The sequence below is a fragment of the Anthonomus grandis genome, chromosome 16 (assembly GCF_022605725.1).
Source record: "Anthonomus grandis grandis chromosome 16, icAntGran1.3, whole genome shotgun sequence".
Taxonomy (NCBI): domain Eukaryota; kingdom Metazoa; phylum Arthropoda; class Insecta; order Coleoptera; family Curculionidae; genus Anthonomus; species Anthonomus grandis.
The window spans coordinates 12,346,046-12,364,027 of record NC_065561.1 but is presented as its reverse complement, the minus strand read 5'-3'; the positions used below and the strand labels follow the sequence as shown (position 1 = coordinate 12,364,027).

General features: G+C 30.8%; 1 protein-coding gene across 4 annotated transcripts in view; it reads right to left on the bottom strand.

Annotated features, from left to right (window-relative positions):
* Window positions 1-17,982, bottom strand: part of LOC126746020 (signal transducer and activator of transcription 5B) — a 65,905-nt gene that overhangs the window by 34,289 nt on the left and 13,634 nt on the right. For 3 of the 4 annotated variants that reach the window (XM_050454107.1, XM_050454109.1, XM_050454108.1), the window contains exons 2-8: window positions 16,644-16,782; window positions 16,379-16,561; window positions 11,647-11,812; window positions 11,508-11,589; window positions 11,237-11,340; window positions 11,003-11,181; window positions 2,706-2,915 (exon numbers count right to left, since the gene is read on the bottom strand). In XM_050454107.1, coding sequence (XP_050310064.1) covers window positions 2,706-2,915; window positions 11,003-11,181; window positions 11,237-11,340; window positions 11,508-11,589; window positions 11,647-11,812; window positions 16,379-16,561; window positions 16,644-16,777 — 1,058 coding nt within the window. In that variant the 5' untranslated portion in view covers window positions 16,778-16,782. Of the gene's footprint in view, window positions 1-2,705; window positions 2,916-11,002; window positions 11,182-11,236; window positions 11,341-11,507; window positions 11,590-11,646; window positions 11,813-12,313; window positions 12,437-16,378; window positions 16,562-16,643; window positions 16,783-17,982 lie in introns of those variants that run through there. The other variant, XM_050454110.1, reaches the window with a different exon arrangement.

Genomic DNA, 17,982 nt, shown 5'->3' with positions numbered 1-17,982 from the left:
GAATAGAAGTCCATATTTTGTAGGAGAACGTGTATATAAAGATTGCAAATATGGGAAGTCTTTATCTCCAAGAAAAATGCATGTAGGTCACTAAGGTAAATGTATTATGCATTTCGGCTGTGCAAACAGCCATCATCAGATACTAAAATAAAATACAGGTAATTCAAGCCAGTTTTAAAAAAGAGCTTATTCGCTATAACAATACAGATTTAGAACTTACCAGAACATTACAAAAAACATATACGTTCACCAAATAACACAAAAATTACCCGTTATCGGGAATAAAAACAATAAATAAAAAAATTAAAATTAAAAACATAGTACAATAAGGACATCTACGATTCAAAATATAAAATTTATACTTAGGACGATACAGATTTCTACATATTAAAAGAAGGTACTATAAGGCACTATTCTATATTAGCGTTGCGTTAAAGAAAAGATTCTAAATTTTGATTAATACAAATGTTATAAGATGAAAGAGTTAAAAACAATAATGGTAAAAGTTATTTTCTAGGGCTAATCGGTGTGTTATCGGTATTTTATCTTTAGTGTTTACTAAATATTTTGCCAAGCTGTTTTTGGTTTTAAAACAAATATTAGGTTTAGTGACAAATTCATTGGACTTAAAACACTGTGCGACACTAGAAGAGACGTTGCCAAAGTAAGTAATAGATCGATAAGATCCGAGGGTGTTGGGTTTAATGAGTAATGGTTTATTAAGTTTTTTGAAAAAATGTTTGTTGTATAGCTTCTTAATAACATTTATAGGATATCCATTGTTTCGAGCGATTTGTAAAATTATATTATATTCTTTTTTGAAATTAATATCGTTTAGTGGAATATTGAACAATCTATGAAAAAAACAATTAAAAGCGGCAAAGGGATGATTAGAGGTAAAGGGTATTACAGTATTTGTGGCTGTAGGTTTACGATAAATTTGAAATTCAAAATGTTTATTGTGATTAGTGTAGTCTAGTATTAAATTAGTATAAATTAGATTAGTATTAAATCAAAAAATGTCATCTACGTAGCGAACCCATGTTTTTATATGTTTTTTAAATAAATGGTGTTCCGAAATTTGTTGTTCTAGTTTATACATAAACAGTTCGGCTAAAAAAGGTGACAAATTAGAGCCCATTGCTAATCCAGTTTTTTGTTCGAAAAAATTATTGTCAAATTGAAAAAAGTTTTGAAGGAGCACACAATTGACTAGAGAACACAAATCCAAAATGAAATGACTGGGTAAATTAGTGTTAGTATAAAGTAATTCTCTAAGTATTGAAATGCAATCACTCGGAGGTATGCTCGGAAACAAGTTAGTAACATCAAAAGAGATAAGCCAGAATTGGGGTGGTATCTGGATAGGAAATAAATGTTCAGTTAATTCAAAATAATTTTTTTATAGAAAAAGGATTGTTGAAGTTTAACGTAGAAGGTAAAATAGAAGATAACCAAGAATAAAGTCTGGAAGCATTATAATCTTTAAAGTATTTAAGGTTAAGCAATATATCATATTGTAATAATCGCAGATAATGCAAACGCATAAGATTAGCCCTGAAAATAATATTAAAAAAACGAAGTTTGTGGTCATAAGTAAGACTGACATTTCACAAATCAGAATTCAGCTCAATGAGGAAAATATTGAGCCAGTGATGCAATTTAAATATCTGGAATGTATGCTAAACCAAAATAGGAATCCAGAACAAGAGATTAGATGTAGAATAGAACAAAGAGCCTGCTTAAACTCAAAAAAGTTCCTTACAAGCAAAAATCTAAACTTCAAACAAGGATACAGAACTTTAAAATGTTACACAGTTCTTTTGTACGGTGTAGAGGCCTGAACCTGTCCTTGTCTGATCCAAGCAATCATGCCAAAACTTGTCTTGGCCATTTTATTTTATTAGATTTTGTCGAAATGGACTTAAAGGGATCTAAGTAAACGATAAAATTACTACCGTAATGATTATATCAACTCTATAATCGTAATGATTTATTCAATTGTTTAAAGTTTACTCAACTTGTCGACAAGGCAAGTTGCAGAATGGAACCACTCACTTATTGGTGTACTGGATAACTTTTTTCCAAATAATATACTATAATAAATAATATAAAATATTCACAATTTTACTTTTTTAGAAAACTTTTAAAAAGCAAAATAAGCAACTGCTAAGAAGCGTAATAAGCATCAAGAAATGGCAAAATATCTAATATGCACATAATTATTAAATTTAATTTAGAGTTATAACAATTTTTTTTCTTATTAAAAATAGTATTTGCATATTTAGGCAATATTTGATATCAAATAGGGTAAAATTAGATAATATTTGATGATTAGGTATCATTCTCTATGTAAAGCGATATGTATTACGCTGTAAAATCTTAGCTAGCATATGTAAAGATATAACGAAGTAATTTTTCTTGCAAAACCTTAATAATTAAAAAACATCTTATTATTAATTATTACGAATATCTTCATCTCACGGTCTTACTCTTACTCTTAATAACATTTATAGGATATCCATTGTTTCGAGCGATTTGTAAAATTATATTATATTCTTTTTTGAAATTAATATCGTTTAGTGGAAAAATACTCTTACTCTTAACTCCGTGTTTAATTTTTGTGATAAATAAGATTAAATTACAGTAAAACTGGCATTTCAAAATATCCACGTAAAAACATAAAAAAAACACATTTACCATACCTGGTATTAGTTTTCATGACTTGAGGAGGCTGTTTTTCTATGATAAACGTAGAAGTAACCAATGAAGACAAAAGCTGAGTGATATCATCCAATATTTTTGGCAACATATCCGAAACTTGCAGGGGTTGTAAAGCCAACTTTCCTTTCAACCTTTCTACTTCTTTCAATTGCTGTCTGTTTAGCCAAATTATTTCTGCGAGGCTCTCGCACCTAAATTTAAAAACAAATTTGTTAACAACTACACTTTGATCATATAACAAAATATATGATAAAATACCTTACATTTAAGAAAATTATGAAAATATTTATTTCAAACAAGTTTATAATTATTCAAAAGATATCAACAATGAATTCATAGACTTTGTATAGGCATATATTCTTTGTTTAGCAAAAACGAATTTAGCCGCTAACAAAAATTAATAACAATATAAATAACAAGGTTAATATAATACGCTACTACAGGGTGTTTCAGAACTATATTCAGAATATTCGATAAGTTAAAGAATAACCGAAATAAAAGGGGAGTCCCAAAATGTCAAATTTTCAAAAATGGCCTATATCTTAAAAATTAAGAGGGCTTTGGAATTTTTGTTAACGGCATCGTTATTTTCACGAAAAAGTAGCACACTGTCGCGAAAACCGCATCACGCTAACATTAAAAATAACGGAGATACCCCACAAAAGTACCCAAAATGGGACACCCTGTACACTACTTTATGTAGAAATACAGTAATGTAAACATACAATATTAGTATTTTGTAAAATACCCATTATTGTCTATTACAGCCTGACATCTACGTGGCATTGATTCAATAAGATTTTCTATGAGTTTAAAACCAATATTTTTCCATTTCTGTTGCAACCGTTCGAATAATTCACCTTTATTTGAATAGTTTGTATCCCTAATATCATGATCTACAATTTCCCATAAATTTTCGATGGGATTAAGATCGGGTGACTGGGATGGCCATTTTAAAACTGGTATTTTTTCTTCTTCGAAAAATTGCTTCATAATTTTGGAGGAATGCTTCGGGTCATTATCTTGCTGGAATTGGAATCTTAATGGTAAATTGTCTTCGACATAGGGCAACATAACATCTCTGAGAATATCCCTGTACATAAACCTGTCCATTATGCCCTCTATGCGATGTAACGGGCCCATTCCATAACCTGAGAAGCAACCCCAAACCATCACTGATCCACCTCCATGCTTAACTGTGGGTTTTGTGTACTTGGGATTCAAACTCTGGCCAGAAGGACGTCTAACATATTGAATTCGGAATTAAACAAATTAAACTTCGATTCGTCGCTCCAGCAAACACGTTTCCATTCATGTTTTGTCCAGTGTATATGCTGACGGGCAAATTCCAATCGGGCTAAGCGATTCTTTTTTGAAAGCAATGGTTTTTTTGCTGGCCTACGTGCAAATAGATTCTCTTCTACCAACCTTCGTTTTACAGTCCTTGAGGACACATTACAAATCCCTAGAGCCTGTAATTCTATCTGAATTTGACGAACTGAAGTCATGAAAGGGTTTTTTTTTTTCAAGTACTTTATTGTCGAAAATTTGGTACATGTACACGAATTTTATTGACAAAGCTTCAGAACATAAATACAATCAAATCAGACTTTACAAAACAAATATAAAAAATTTATACAACATATAAAATGCCTAAAAAAAAAAATGCAAGAGAAAAATGTTACAAACAAAATCTTTATAAAACAAAATATATGCATGTAGACAAAGGTAGCAGAGATAAAGGGACACATAAAGGTATGTTCAGAATTAAAATTAACAGATTAAAAGCTTAGCATCTACTACACAACATCCTCGGCCTTAAAAAAGTCTTCAATCGAATAAAAGGCTTTTAGAAGCAAATATGACTTCAGTTTACAACGAAACTGGCGCAAAGACTGAACACTTCTTAATTCCACGCTAATGTGATTATAAATCATTAAACCGCGATATATAAATGAATCTTTGATAGATGTAAAATGAGGAATAGGAAGGGGAATATTATTAATCTGTCTGGTAGGATAACTGTGATATCGGATTGGAAAACTGTTCTTATTTTTGAATATTAAACATGCAGTTTCCAAAATAAATAATGATGGTAGGGTCAAAATACGGCTCTCTTTGAAAAGATTACCACAATGCATCCTAGAATGGGCCTTAAATAAACTTCTGACAGCCCTCTTTTGCAGCACAAAAACAGACTGAAACAGATAATTTGAACATGCACCCCAAAATGGAAGAGCATACCTTAAATGCGACTTGAACAAAGCAAAGTACACATCACGAGCAACATCTCTCCCCAGTTCATGAACGGTTGCCCTAACAGAGAAGCAGCCAGAAGCAAGTTTTTTATTTAACTTTATTATATGGTCAGAAAACTTTAAATCTTTATCAATGACTTAACCAAGAAATGCAGAATTGTCTACCATGTCCAATGCGTTCTCACCAAAATCAAGACTCTCAGCTTGAAAATTGAAACCAATAATATGGGACTTTGACATATTTAAGCAAAGTTGATTGGAATCACACCATTGCTTTAATTTCAGGAGATCGGCTGCAACATCTCTGACAAGCTGCTTGGGATCTTTATTCGACCATAAAACCGTTGTGTCGTCAGCAAACAATGTAAAATGTCCACATATGCTAAGAGTAATAAGATCATTAACCTATACAAGAAATAGAAGGGGACCAAGAACTGACCCCTGTGGAACGCCACAATCCACAGACTCCCTACCAGAAAAGTCACCATTAAGGTACACAGACTGCTCGCGACCAGACAAATAGCACTCAAACCACTTCAGTGCAACACCCCTAACTCCATAAGCAGAAAGCTTCTGAAGCAGTATCCTATGACTCACACAATCAAAAGCTTTGGACAAGTCACAGAACACCGCCGCAGTCGCCTCTCTTCCATTAACAACCTGGAGAAGTTTGGACAAGAAATCAAACATAGCGTCAGAGGTGCTTTTCCCTGATAGAAAACCAAATTGTTCATCTCGAAGAACCCCTTCCCCCAGAAGAAACCTTAAAAGACGATCCTTCATAAGTCTTTCAATTAACTTAGATAAAGTAGACAAAATTGAAATCGGTCTATAGTTGGATGGACTAGAACGATCACCACCCTTATAAAGAGGCAAAATTTTTGCTAATTTTAGGCAAAGAGGAAATGTGCCCGACTGAAATGAAATATTAATAGCATCAGAAAGAGCCTGAATAGCACTCAAAGGAAGTTTTTCCAATAAATTTACTGAAATACCATCGTCACTAGATGCCCTTTTCTTTTTCATCGATCCTATAGTGCAAAAAATCTCCCTGGGAGTAGTGGGGCTGAGGTAAAATGAGTTTCCACTAGTGGTAGGTAAAAATTTGAGAGGGTCATAAGTGGAAGAGAGACCCTTTGTGAGGATATCAGCAACCGAACAAAAGTACTTATTCAATATGTCAGAATCAATCTGCACTTCTTGAGAGCCATTACTTTTGAACACAACCTCATTAACAATTGACCACGCTTCGCGTTGCTCATTGGAGGGATATTTTAAACGTTTGGAGTAATAGAGTCTTTTCGCCTCACACATAACTTTTCGGTAAACTTTTCGATATCTCGAGAATAGCGACAATACAAAATAATTTATTGGGTAGAACTTTTTTAAAATACCAAAAAATCTAAGATTACGACCGGAAATGCGAATACCAGGAGTTAACCATCTTTTCCGGTCCCTAAATCGATTTTTTAATGGGTGAACGGGAAAGTATCTATCAACTAACTTTGAAAGAGATGCGTGAAATGAAGCAAGAGCATCCTGCTCACAAAATATTGAGTCCCAATTAAAAGACCGACATCCTGCATCAAAAGACCGGAAGTTCCTTGTGCTGTAAATTCTACCCAAACCTCTGGATTTGTATCTTTTTCTGAATGGCACCTGAGCCAGGATGGCATTATGATCAGACAAAGCTGGATCAAATACTGGTTATTCTGGCTAATTTGTTTTAATTTGCGTACAGCTCTAATGTCCATTTTTTTTTTGGTCGACCAGATTTATTTTTTGGCTCTAATGATCCTGTCCTTTCATATCTTTTGATAATTGCCCAAACAGCTTTTCTTTTAACATCAAATCTACGAGCAATATCAATTTGACGATCACCCGCGCGATATGCATTAATAATGCGTTATGTTAAATCAAGAAAGAATCTAATTCCGCGTGGCATGTTGCACCTTGAGTTAAAGAGAAGCAATACTATACTAAGTTTATTTTATAAATATCTAGACAAAAAAATAATTACAAAATTGTTTTTTTCTATCTACTTTTGACCAGCTATATTTATATTGTTGCTTTATCTGATAGCAAGCAAAATATTTAACTGAAATTTATTGGTATCTTTTTATAGACCGCCTTACAAATAACAATAATTTAAAATCTAGGGGACCTGTGGGTAAATCTTTAAACAATTATATGAAAATAATACTTTGTCTATATACTTTTGGCCACTACTGTATAGGGATGTACGATCCAAATCGATTTTATTCAAAGATCGATCTATTCCCCAAAAAAATCGATTAAAATCGATCGATTTCTTTCCAGGCGATCTTTTCGAGAATCGATCTAGTCTTTCAATTCTCTCAAAAAATCGAAGATCGGTTCCTAAATTATCTTACAAGTTTATTAGTAAAAATAACAGAAACATAGTCATAGGAAAAATAAAGGAAAGGAAGCGCCAACTTACCGTGCATAATTTAGTTTTAATCTTACTATCCACCGATAGATGGCGCTTTCAATTTTAAAGGAATTGAAAGCGGGGAATTTTTGCATGGGAGACACAAAATTTCAAATCTGCTTGAAGAGAAGTATACTGCTTTGTCCAATATAATTAAAAATGAACTTAAAAATGTGGAATTTCTATGTATGACATGCGATGTTTGGACCGAGACTATGTCAACAACTAGCTTCTTGGGAGTCACTGCTCATTATTTAGATAAAGAAAATAGTAAGTCTATTGGTATTGGTGTAAAAGAACTTAGTTCTAATCATACTGCACAATATTTAAGCGAATGTTTGCAATCTGTTTGTCTAGAGTGGGAAATTGACTTGTCAAAAGTAAGTGCTATTATCACTGATAATGTGAAATAATGGTGAATATTACCAAATGTGTTACTGATACTTTTGGTTAAAATAAACAATTACCCTGCTTTGCACATATAGTAAATTTAGTTGCAACAAAAATTACAGAAGATCCTGCTATAAAACAAATTATTGATAAAATAAAGTCTATAGTTACTTATGTAAAACAAAGTGTATCTGCTGCAGATCAACTAAGAGCAGCGCAAGACTTTGAAAAAAAATTAAAACCTATTCAGTCGGTTCCAACCAGATGGAATTCCACCTTCTACATGATTGAGAGATTTTTAAAACTCTCTGAATTTCTAAAACCAATATTATTAAAAAATCCAAAATCTCCATCTATATGTTCAGCTGCAGAAATACAAGTATGTAGAGAACTTCTTTTTATTTTAAAGCCTATTGAACAGGTATCCAAAGAAATTAGCGCAGAAAAATATTTAACATGCAGCAAAATTATCTCAATTGTAAACTGTTTAAAAAATAATATTTTAAATTTAGACCTCCTAACTCCTGAGAGACTGAAAAGTTAAAACAAACTGTGCTAGCAGAGCTTTCGAAACGTTTTGGTGCTATTGAAGAAAACAGCATTTTAAGTCTATCCACACCTTTTTCAACAAGGGGATTCCTGGATGGATTCTCAAAAGCAGGTTACTGTCCCTGCCAATAACGAAAACTCTGATAGTATAGGGTCTTATCACAAAAAATTGGTCACTTCCGAAAAAAGTTGTTTAGTAACTAATCAAAATGAAATGTCAGTTGACCTTAAAGCATATTTAAACCTTCCAACAATACTATTGGAAAATAATCCAATTAGCTTTTGGTTAAATCATAATTCGAGTGAATTAGCTAGTCTTGGAAAAAAATATATATCCATTGTTGGGTCTTCGATACCACCAGAAAGGGTTTTTTCCCAAGCAGGAAATATTCTAACTCAGACTAGGAATAGGTTAAGTGGAACACATTTATCTCAACTGCTCTTTCTTCATTCCTTAGATAGTTCCTACTGGTAAGACTCTAAATTAGATTAATAATTGACTTTGTTTGTGATTTTTTTTGCATATTTTATTACTGTGTTAATACTATAACCTATTATTATCATAGTTTTTAGGAATATAACGTTTATTTTTGTTATGACTATATATTATATGTTTTTTGTATTTGTATTTTCTTTTTTTTGTTTGTTTTGGTTAATATACTTTATATAATTACACATGTATTGTTATTTTAAAAAAAGTGCACATAAACAATTATCAGAATCAAATATCGATTTTTAATGAGATCGATCTTTTGTTGCCGATTTATTTCTGGATCGATCTTGATATGTACGATCTTGAATCGATTCAAAATATCGATTTATTTTGTTTTTCGGACATCCCTAACTGTATATACCGTTATATTTTTTGAACACCAGAATATTAATACATGCACCCATTTTTCCAGGGTAATAATCAACTTTTTTAGTGTAGAATATCGAATATGTTATACATATTTTGATTCTCAGTAAAATTGTAGACACATTTAATATATTATAATGTGCTATACCAAACTGTTAAAAAAATAAATAACTTCTATGTAAAAAATTCATAATTAGTAATTACTTTAAACGAAGGCAGGTAGTATTTGTTTGCTTCCTTGAGAAAATTGCCTATATTAATAGGTGTATTAACACCGTACGCATTAACATACATATTAATGCATTTAATTAATTACTACAGGATGGTTGAATGCGAACAATACAAATTATTGAACAATATTTTTTCAATTATTATTTCACATTTAAAATAAGAGTTCTATAAAGCTACTTATTCCAAGAATGTTTAGTCTTTGAAATATCAGAGATATTAGATTATTTATTGTCAAAATACAAGAACAGTTATTTACTGGTTTACATTTGTTGCTCTGTATTGCGTTCTAGTGAGAGTAAAAATATATTCAGATATTGTTTATTAAGGGTTCCATTTATTCTAATATGCTGGTAAAGGATGTTAGCTTACGGGAAATGTCTAGGGTTTATTTATTACCATTTTAATATAACAATCTTTTCAACGCTGGGGTAAACATTATTGACCAATGGACCAAGTAAGGCAAATTTAAGAATGAAAAATACCTAACGAAAAATATGAACGAAAAGTTTTTAAACTAGTCAAATAGTGACGACTTGGTGATGAATGGCTTTTAAATGCTGATGCTCTAAGTCTATTAATAATAACTTAGAGCAGACTACCTTTCATACAATAACAAAAATATTTTGTTAAAATTAAAATAAAAAAAAAGATTGATCAATTTTTTCTTGTATTTTTTTTCATGGGAAAACAATCGTCAATTAAAAGAAAATCATCTTTTAATCTTAATTGTTAACCTTTAATCAGCTTGTAGCTTTTAATACCAAAATGTCAATACACTTGAGTAAAATTAAATCAAGTAGAAATCGGGTTGGTGGTTAGTGTGAATTATCATTTTATTTACGTTAGTTATAGGACCTAATACATCAAATGTGTTCACATTTTCTGTAAAGTACAAATATGTAATAATATATGTGACATGGTCTACGAAAAGGAGGCTGATAATGCTTACGGAAACCAATTCGAAAAGGTGATCAACTCGTCAGGTTCTCATTAGTTGTCTCCTTTTCTCCAACTATATTCAAACACATTACGTTGTTTCTACTTAAAATATTAACCTAGTTAATTGCGTACGTTGTTAGTTTCTGATTACGAAAAGAGAAACACTAAATAAGTGAGTTTGCAAATGTTATCATGCCTTTTTCGTTATTACATTAATTTAATCTATAATAAATCTTTAATAAAGAATTAGTATTGATGTGTTTGAAAATTGACTGCCGTTCAGTCAATATTTTCTTGAAAATAGTGAAAACAATGGTCTGATGATGATCTTCATTAAAAAGAAGATGAACTCATAAGATGATATGGAACAAAGTTTCGTTAAAATGTATCTACTGTCGATGAAGAGAAGCAGGAGCTTTTAACCAAATTTCTCTCCAAAGATTGTCATCGATATATCGAATGTCAAACAATTATACCACGAAAAAGGACCCCGAGAAACAATTGTTTAGAGTTGTCAAAAGATTAACTCGTAGCTGAATTAGAAGCCGACATTACGAAAACTTAACTACCAATAAAATCATATAAATTAGTTTCTCTTACCAATCTTGTATTTGATCCAGGTTACTAGTGAACGGTACACCATTGCCAGAGAGCTGCTGATCGCGTTTCCACCTGATTAATTCCTCATCTATTATTTGGGTCTGTAGTTGCTGTAAAAGCTGATATGTTTGCCTCAGTTTTTCCGCGATTTTTAGTCTTAATTCCACCAGTAACGAAACCTAAATACATAATCATAGTAAAACAAGATTAATTCGCACTTTAGGTAAGGCTTACTCTTGTATTTAAGTCTTGCTCGAGCTGCTGTTTTCTGGTTATATACTGTATTTTTTGGTGTTCAGCTTGTTGTCCAGCTTGAGTTGTTAAAGTTTGAATATGAGCTGAAAAATTCACATATACATACTTTTTAATACCATATATTCCCACAATTTTAAGTCACGTTTACAATTTTCGCAACTTGTAACCAGGACTTAATTAACTTTTTTTATATGATATTCTGGATTCAAATTAAATAGAAAGTAGGTTCTTCATTTTGTTGCAAACTTACCGCTTATTTTGGTACATTCATGATACTGTAAAGCAAATGCTTCTTGTTCTTGCTCGAGCCGCCTTGTATCTTCGGAAGTGGACTGGAATTAATTATTTTAGAATATTAGGAGCAAATAAAATGTAATGTTCGTTTTTACCTGCGTCCTACGCCGTAAATCGTCTAATTTGTGCAATACCTCGGCGGCGTTGTTTGACAGTAAACCGGTACCCATGCCCATGAAATCGGCACCTGCTTGCTGCAAAAATTTCATTTCCGTAGCTAAACGCTGACGTACCAAGTGAACGAGCTGAATTGGATTTTGGCTAAAAATACGAAATTATGTTTGGTATTCGATTTAGAGAATTATTAGGTAAACACTGCTCGTTAATACGGGGCAGTTAACAGATGTGCCAAACTATAAGGCTGAATAGGTCAGGCTTATAACAATATAACTAAACGCAATGAAATCTTTTCGTCCTTACAGTTTTTTTTAATGTTTGTTTTTATGATCAACTGCTAACTAGAATGACTTACTTTACATAGTATATCAAAAACATAGGTATTTGATCTAATTTTTTTATGAGAATAAATAATAGCAAATTTTAAAATATATATAGACTTTTAAACACCTTTGAGGACCCCCAAAAGCCCTAAAATTAAATAGGTGCTATAGGCAAGATCAGTGATTCCAGTCAAATTTTACAAATCAGTTGACTTTTCAAGTTTTTTAAATAAATCTTTCGAATCCGCTACTGTACAACCGATAATAAATGACACCCCAACTAACAAATACAATACAACACTTAATAGTAAACAGCACTCACTTTTTATCAATTCCTTGCGTCTGATTTACTTCAATGCTAATACCAACTGCATAAAATATTAAAAGGAATAAACTATATAATTACTTATTTCTTCGTACTGTTTTAAATTAATTGAAACATGCCATAAATATGTAATTCAAATTTTATTCCCCACCAAAGTTCAAATCAATCGCAATAATTAGTCATAATTATTAAGTGAATCGACTCTTCCGTTATGCTTGTCGAAGGTCACCAGAAGCTCGATGTATCTGATAAATATGAAATATATTCAAATTTAATATTGGACCAAACTAAATATTTGCTCATTTTTAATTTATAGTATTTAATATATTCGGAGAAAGTTTTAAATAATAATTAAAAGAATCTCACCGTCTTCCATGTGTTTGTTGCTTATAAACCTTCCAAGAATTTCCAAAAGGTCAAAAAAGCAAAAAATATGAAAATACATAGATAAGAATAATAACAACAACTCGCTGCATTAAACTTAACATGCTATCAGCTTATTTAGGTGGTGCATACATAATATATTCTCTAACCACAATAATGTCAATAAAAGCATAATAAAAAAAAACGATTTATTTTGTCTGGTTTTAAAATAAAGCATGTACAAAAGAAATTCCCTTGGAAATTCCAACAAATAGAATACAGAGCCACCCATAGAGGTATGACATATTATCGCGTCCGTATCTATAATGGGCAAAGATTATTGAATGAGTAAGTTAGATAATTAAATTGAAAGCATATAACAATGAACAGGGTCTGTACTCTTATAATATGATAATGAATAGAAAAACTTAATTAGGTATTTTCCTTATCGAACCAAAAAAGAACATTAACAGATAGGTACATTTCATATTTTGAACTTTAAAAAATCAGTGACGTAATTTTCTTATTTTTTCATAGTAAAACTGTATAAAGAAGCCAGAAATGTATTAATAAACTAGCTTGGTAAACATTCTTTTTAATAGCAACTTACCGGAACAGGTTATATTCCCCCTTCCCTATATAAACACATATTTACCTAAGGTGCTACCTAGTTATCCAAGGCTATTTGTGATCAAGTAATTAATGATGACAATTATGGCCATTTGTGTAAGAAGTATGTTAAAACAGGAATAGTAAGTGCAATTGTTGTTTAAGCAAATAATATTTTCCACAAAACTGCATTACAACATTGACTTAGTCTTCATTTGCAATAATAATGATAATGCTTTACAAAAAGTTCAAGTAAATTTCGTATAGGAATATTAGATAGGTACATAAAGAAAAACAAACCTATTAAAGACATATTAGGTAACAGGAAAGGAATATTCCCACGAAAATGAGAAATAAAAAGAGCAAGGCTGACTTTGTCATAACAGCGAAAAACCAACTAAACGATCATCCAAATATTTTTGTGACACGGTGGAGTTATTTATGTTGCAGATTTAGATCATGTCCATCAAATTTGAATTTAACTTTTTGGTACAAATAATTAGGATTTATAATAGCCCAATTATTTATACTGTCAATCCCCATTTCCTTTGTATTAAACTACCTAATTTCCTGACAGCTTTTTACTAACCCCAGCATCATAAATCAAATATAATTTAATTCATATTAAGTTGTCATTTGGTTTAGCCATTTTCGATATATTTGCATTTTAAAAACATGATTACATTGTTTTACCACATAGTAACTGGAAAAACTAAAAAACAGACTGCAACGTCGTTAATCATTATTAATTCATTGGGTATTGCAACATCATTACTAATTATTGGAACTTAATGCGCTATCAGATTAGGTTTTTTTAAATTTGTAAATGGGGTAACAGAAAACAAGAAAAATTAGAAAAAGTTCGCCTATATTATGAAATCAACAATAACGTTGATCAAGTACAAGCAAATTCAAATTCAAAACAAATTTTTTCATCATGAAGGTAAATAAATAATCATATACAAAATTGTAGCATAATAATATACATATGTTGTACAACCTACCAAATACATGATAAATAGGACCATGCCTCGATTATAGAGAACCGTTTACACAGGTTCATCATAAGATAGAACCTGTGTGGCATAGCCCTTCAAAAACCTTAAAAGTAAAAAAAAAAGATTTTCTTAATTAATCGAGACATGCATGTGTTGAGTATCATATTTAAGTAAGGCGAAGCAGGCGGGGGTTCTGGATATGCAGGAAAGGTAAATTAATTAATATTTATAACAGTAATAAGTAGACGTCAACAAAAAATCGAGCCGCTCAGCTCTTTTAATTTTTATTATAGATTAAGTATTGTTTTTTTTTGAGAATCAAGCAGTTTATTACGAATATATTTTTTAAATGCAGTAAACGGAAAACTTTTGCAATTAACCGGAAGTCTATTCCAAAGTTGAGAGACGACAAAAACAAAAGATTTTTGAAAATTTGCTGTTCTACTGTTCTAGACAAAAACAAAAGATTTTTGAAAATTTGCTGTTCTATGTTGTGGTATTCTAAATAAATTTATAAATCTAGTGTTATGCTCATGAAGAAAATTTGTAAAATTGTTAGCTAAATATAATGGCTCCCTAGTTTTTATAACTTTATACACGAAGAAATAGATGTGATATTTTCTACGATTTTTCATATCTAGAATTAGGTTATTGTTTAAATAAGGAGAAATATGACTTCTAAATGGAATTTTGTAAGAAAAACGCATACAACAATTCTGAAGTATTTGTATTGAGTAAGCGGAGTCTTCAGTGAATGAATCACAATACACACAATAATCAAATAAGGATAAAACAAGTGTGTTACATAAAAAATATTTAGTTTTAGGAGGTAAATGATTTTTTAAGCCGTAAAGTTTTCTTAAGCGCATGTATGCAATTTTGAGCTTATTCTTTATATGTGTTTGAAATGAAATACCGCTATCAAGGTATACTCCTAAGTTTTTGACCTCTCGTACTACTGGTAGCTGCTCATTACGAATTTTTGCATTTAAAGTTGTTGCTGCATTAAGGGCGTTCTTTCCACCACCCAGAAAAATGACACATGATTTAGACGAATTTAATTTCAAATAATGGTCGCAGAAAAAGTTATCTATATTTTCTAAATCCTTATTAAATTGTTCTTCTATTATGGGTAAAGTTTCACGTGAAAATTAAGTATACAGCTGGGAAACGTCAGCATATTGTTGTAACATTGAGTACTTTATGAAGGATTTCATATCTGCAACATACAATGAAAAAAGCAACGGCCCCAAAATAGAACCCTGGGGAACTACAAGAAAAATGAAAAAAAACCTGATGCTAAAGAATCTTAAGAAACTTTATTATGTTTCTTGCCCTAACCTATATTTTGAAATCTGCCTTCCTCGTCTTCACTACTAATGCAGCAACAGTGCAAAAAGATAAATGGTTACAATTTAAACTCTTTTAAAGGCCAAATATTTGGAAAACAACCTAAGAAGATATCAACAAAAAGTTTTAAAAACTAACCAAAATAAGTTTGAATTTTTTCTCACAATTATTCTTAAATAATAAAGTATCAGCCTTTAAAGTAATAAAGTAATACCATCTAATTCAAAGAGGACTCACTAAAAATTGAATTTTGCAATCTTATCATATTTTTTATCTTGAAATACAATACAAACTTATCGAATGGCAGTATATTTATCATCCGAAGCACCCAAAAAAACATTGAAATAAATAATAAATTCTTTTTTAATGTGAGGCTTTATAATAAGGTGTAAAAGATCGATTTCCAATAAGTAATAAACAGAAACAAAGTGCAAAGCAAAAATTATTGGGTTAGTATGATAATTTTATTTAATTCTTAGTTGAAACCCAACTAATTTGCATGATTGTTGCTTAAATTCTACTATTTTGTCAAATTTGCAGAAATCAAGTGTTCACTGACTGATAACTTTTATTCCTAGAAAATTAATATTATAAACTTTATAACTACAATGTGCAGAGGTCAAACACCTGATTTTCCAGAAACTGTAAAAAGTGTCTACTTTGAATAAAATGTTTCTGAATAAGAAACTGTAATCAGGTTACTATTAAGATTGTAATTTAACTCTTAAAAAACAATAATTACCTGTATCCCATTTTGAATACTTTAGCAGCCTCGGCCAGTTTCAGTTTTGTTAAGAAATATTCAGATGATTCTCTTATCTCCTCAGCTTTTGTTTCAATTTCCTGAATGAACTGATCTACAAGGTTTGTAGCATATTGTTCAAATAGGGTGTTATCAGTCATAATATTTTCTATGTCTGTACTCCTAATAATGAGAAAAGTATACATTAACACAATGGCTTTGATAACTAGATGGTAGAGTAAAAAAAAATAAAATAAATACTTACAGGAATTTCTCCTCAATGTAATGAGCCAAATAATGCCTGACTTCAATCGGAAAATGATCTCCATAGAGTCCTCGAATTTGTTGAAGTTGAATGCTATCTGGAGGCAGCTGTTGTGCCTTCGCCCACAGAGCCATTATCCCTGAAAAGTGAATAATTTTTTTAAATATTTTTAGGAGTAAATAACAAGCAACTCAATATTAGTTAAAAAATCTACATATGTTAGGAAAGAGTAACCTTGCACATTATATATATATTATTTAGTTGTATTAGATATATTTATTTAAATTATCATAGATTAGAGACCACCGATATATCACCGACATATGTGATTTATCATTTTGATTATCACTGAATTTAAGAAAAACTACAAATGGTATGTAGAAAAGTTACAGGACTATTTTAAGTATTTCTATTCAAAATTTGCAAGATCTTAGGAACCAGAAAAATAATAATTTGTATGGTCATATGAGAAGAATTAATTAGTACTTATCCTCGTTTGGGCTTTATTTATCTGGAGTTCAACGATTAAGTTTCAGTCCTTGGAATTCAGTTTTAAATAACTTTAGATCTCTTATGATATTCAATTCCCTTCAGATCAGAAACTACACATACTTGAAAGAGGTTCAATTGAGAGGTGTTTATTTAGACCCTCAATTTAGTTTTTCTTACCATTTTGAAAATATTATCTCTAAAGCAAACAAACTACTTAAGTGTGAAAAGGACATATTATCTCAAGACATGACTCATTGATACTGAATAGACCCATAGGAATAAAATAAATACAAAGTTCTATTATAATAAATTAATCTATTATATGTATGGTTGTGGATTTTGAAGGCATACAAATTAATTTTGCATGATGTTTAAGGACAATAAAATTTATAGCAAATCATCCTAGGTATATGAAGGGCCAAATACATAATTTATACTTTTTATTAGTTATATAGACAGTGCTAACACATTAGCTGCATATTTTGAGTCAGTTTTCCGGCAGTCTGAGGAGCCTAAATTTGAAGAATGTTCCGGCAGTTTTATGTTTTCCTTTATATCTGACGACGACATTAAAGTATCAAAAAATTAAAGCCAAAAAAAGCCACTGGTAACGATCACATACCTTCCTATATTTATAAGGGATGTTCTGATATTTTGTGTGTTCCACTAAAAACAATTTTTAATCTGTGTCTAATGACAAATACGTTTCCTGAAATGCTGAAGTATGCAACAGTAACTCCAATATTTAAATCGGGAGATGCATGTTTGGTTAACAATTATCGACCAATTAGTGTTTTCAATTATCTTGCAAAAATTTTTGAAAACATTCTATACCAAGATATCTTGA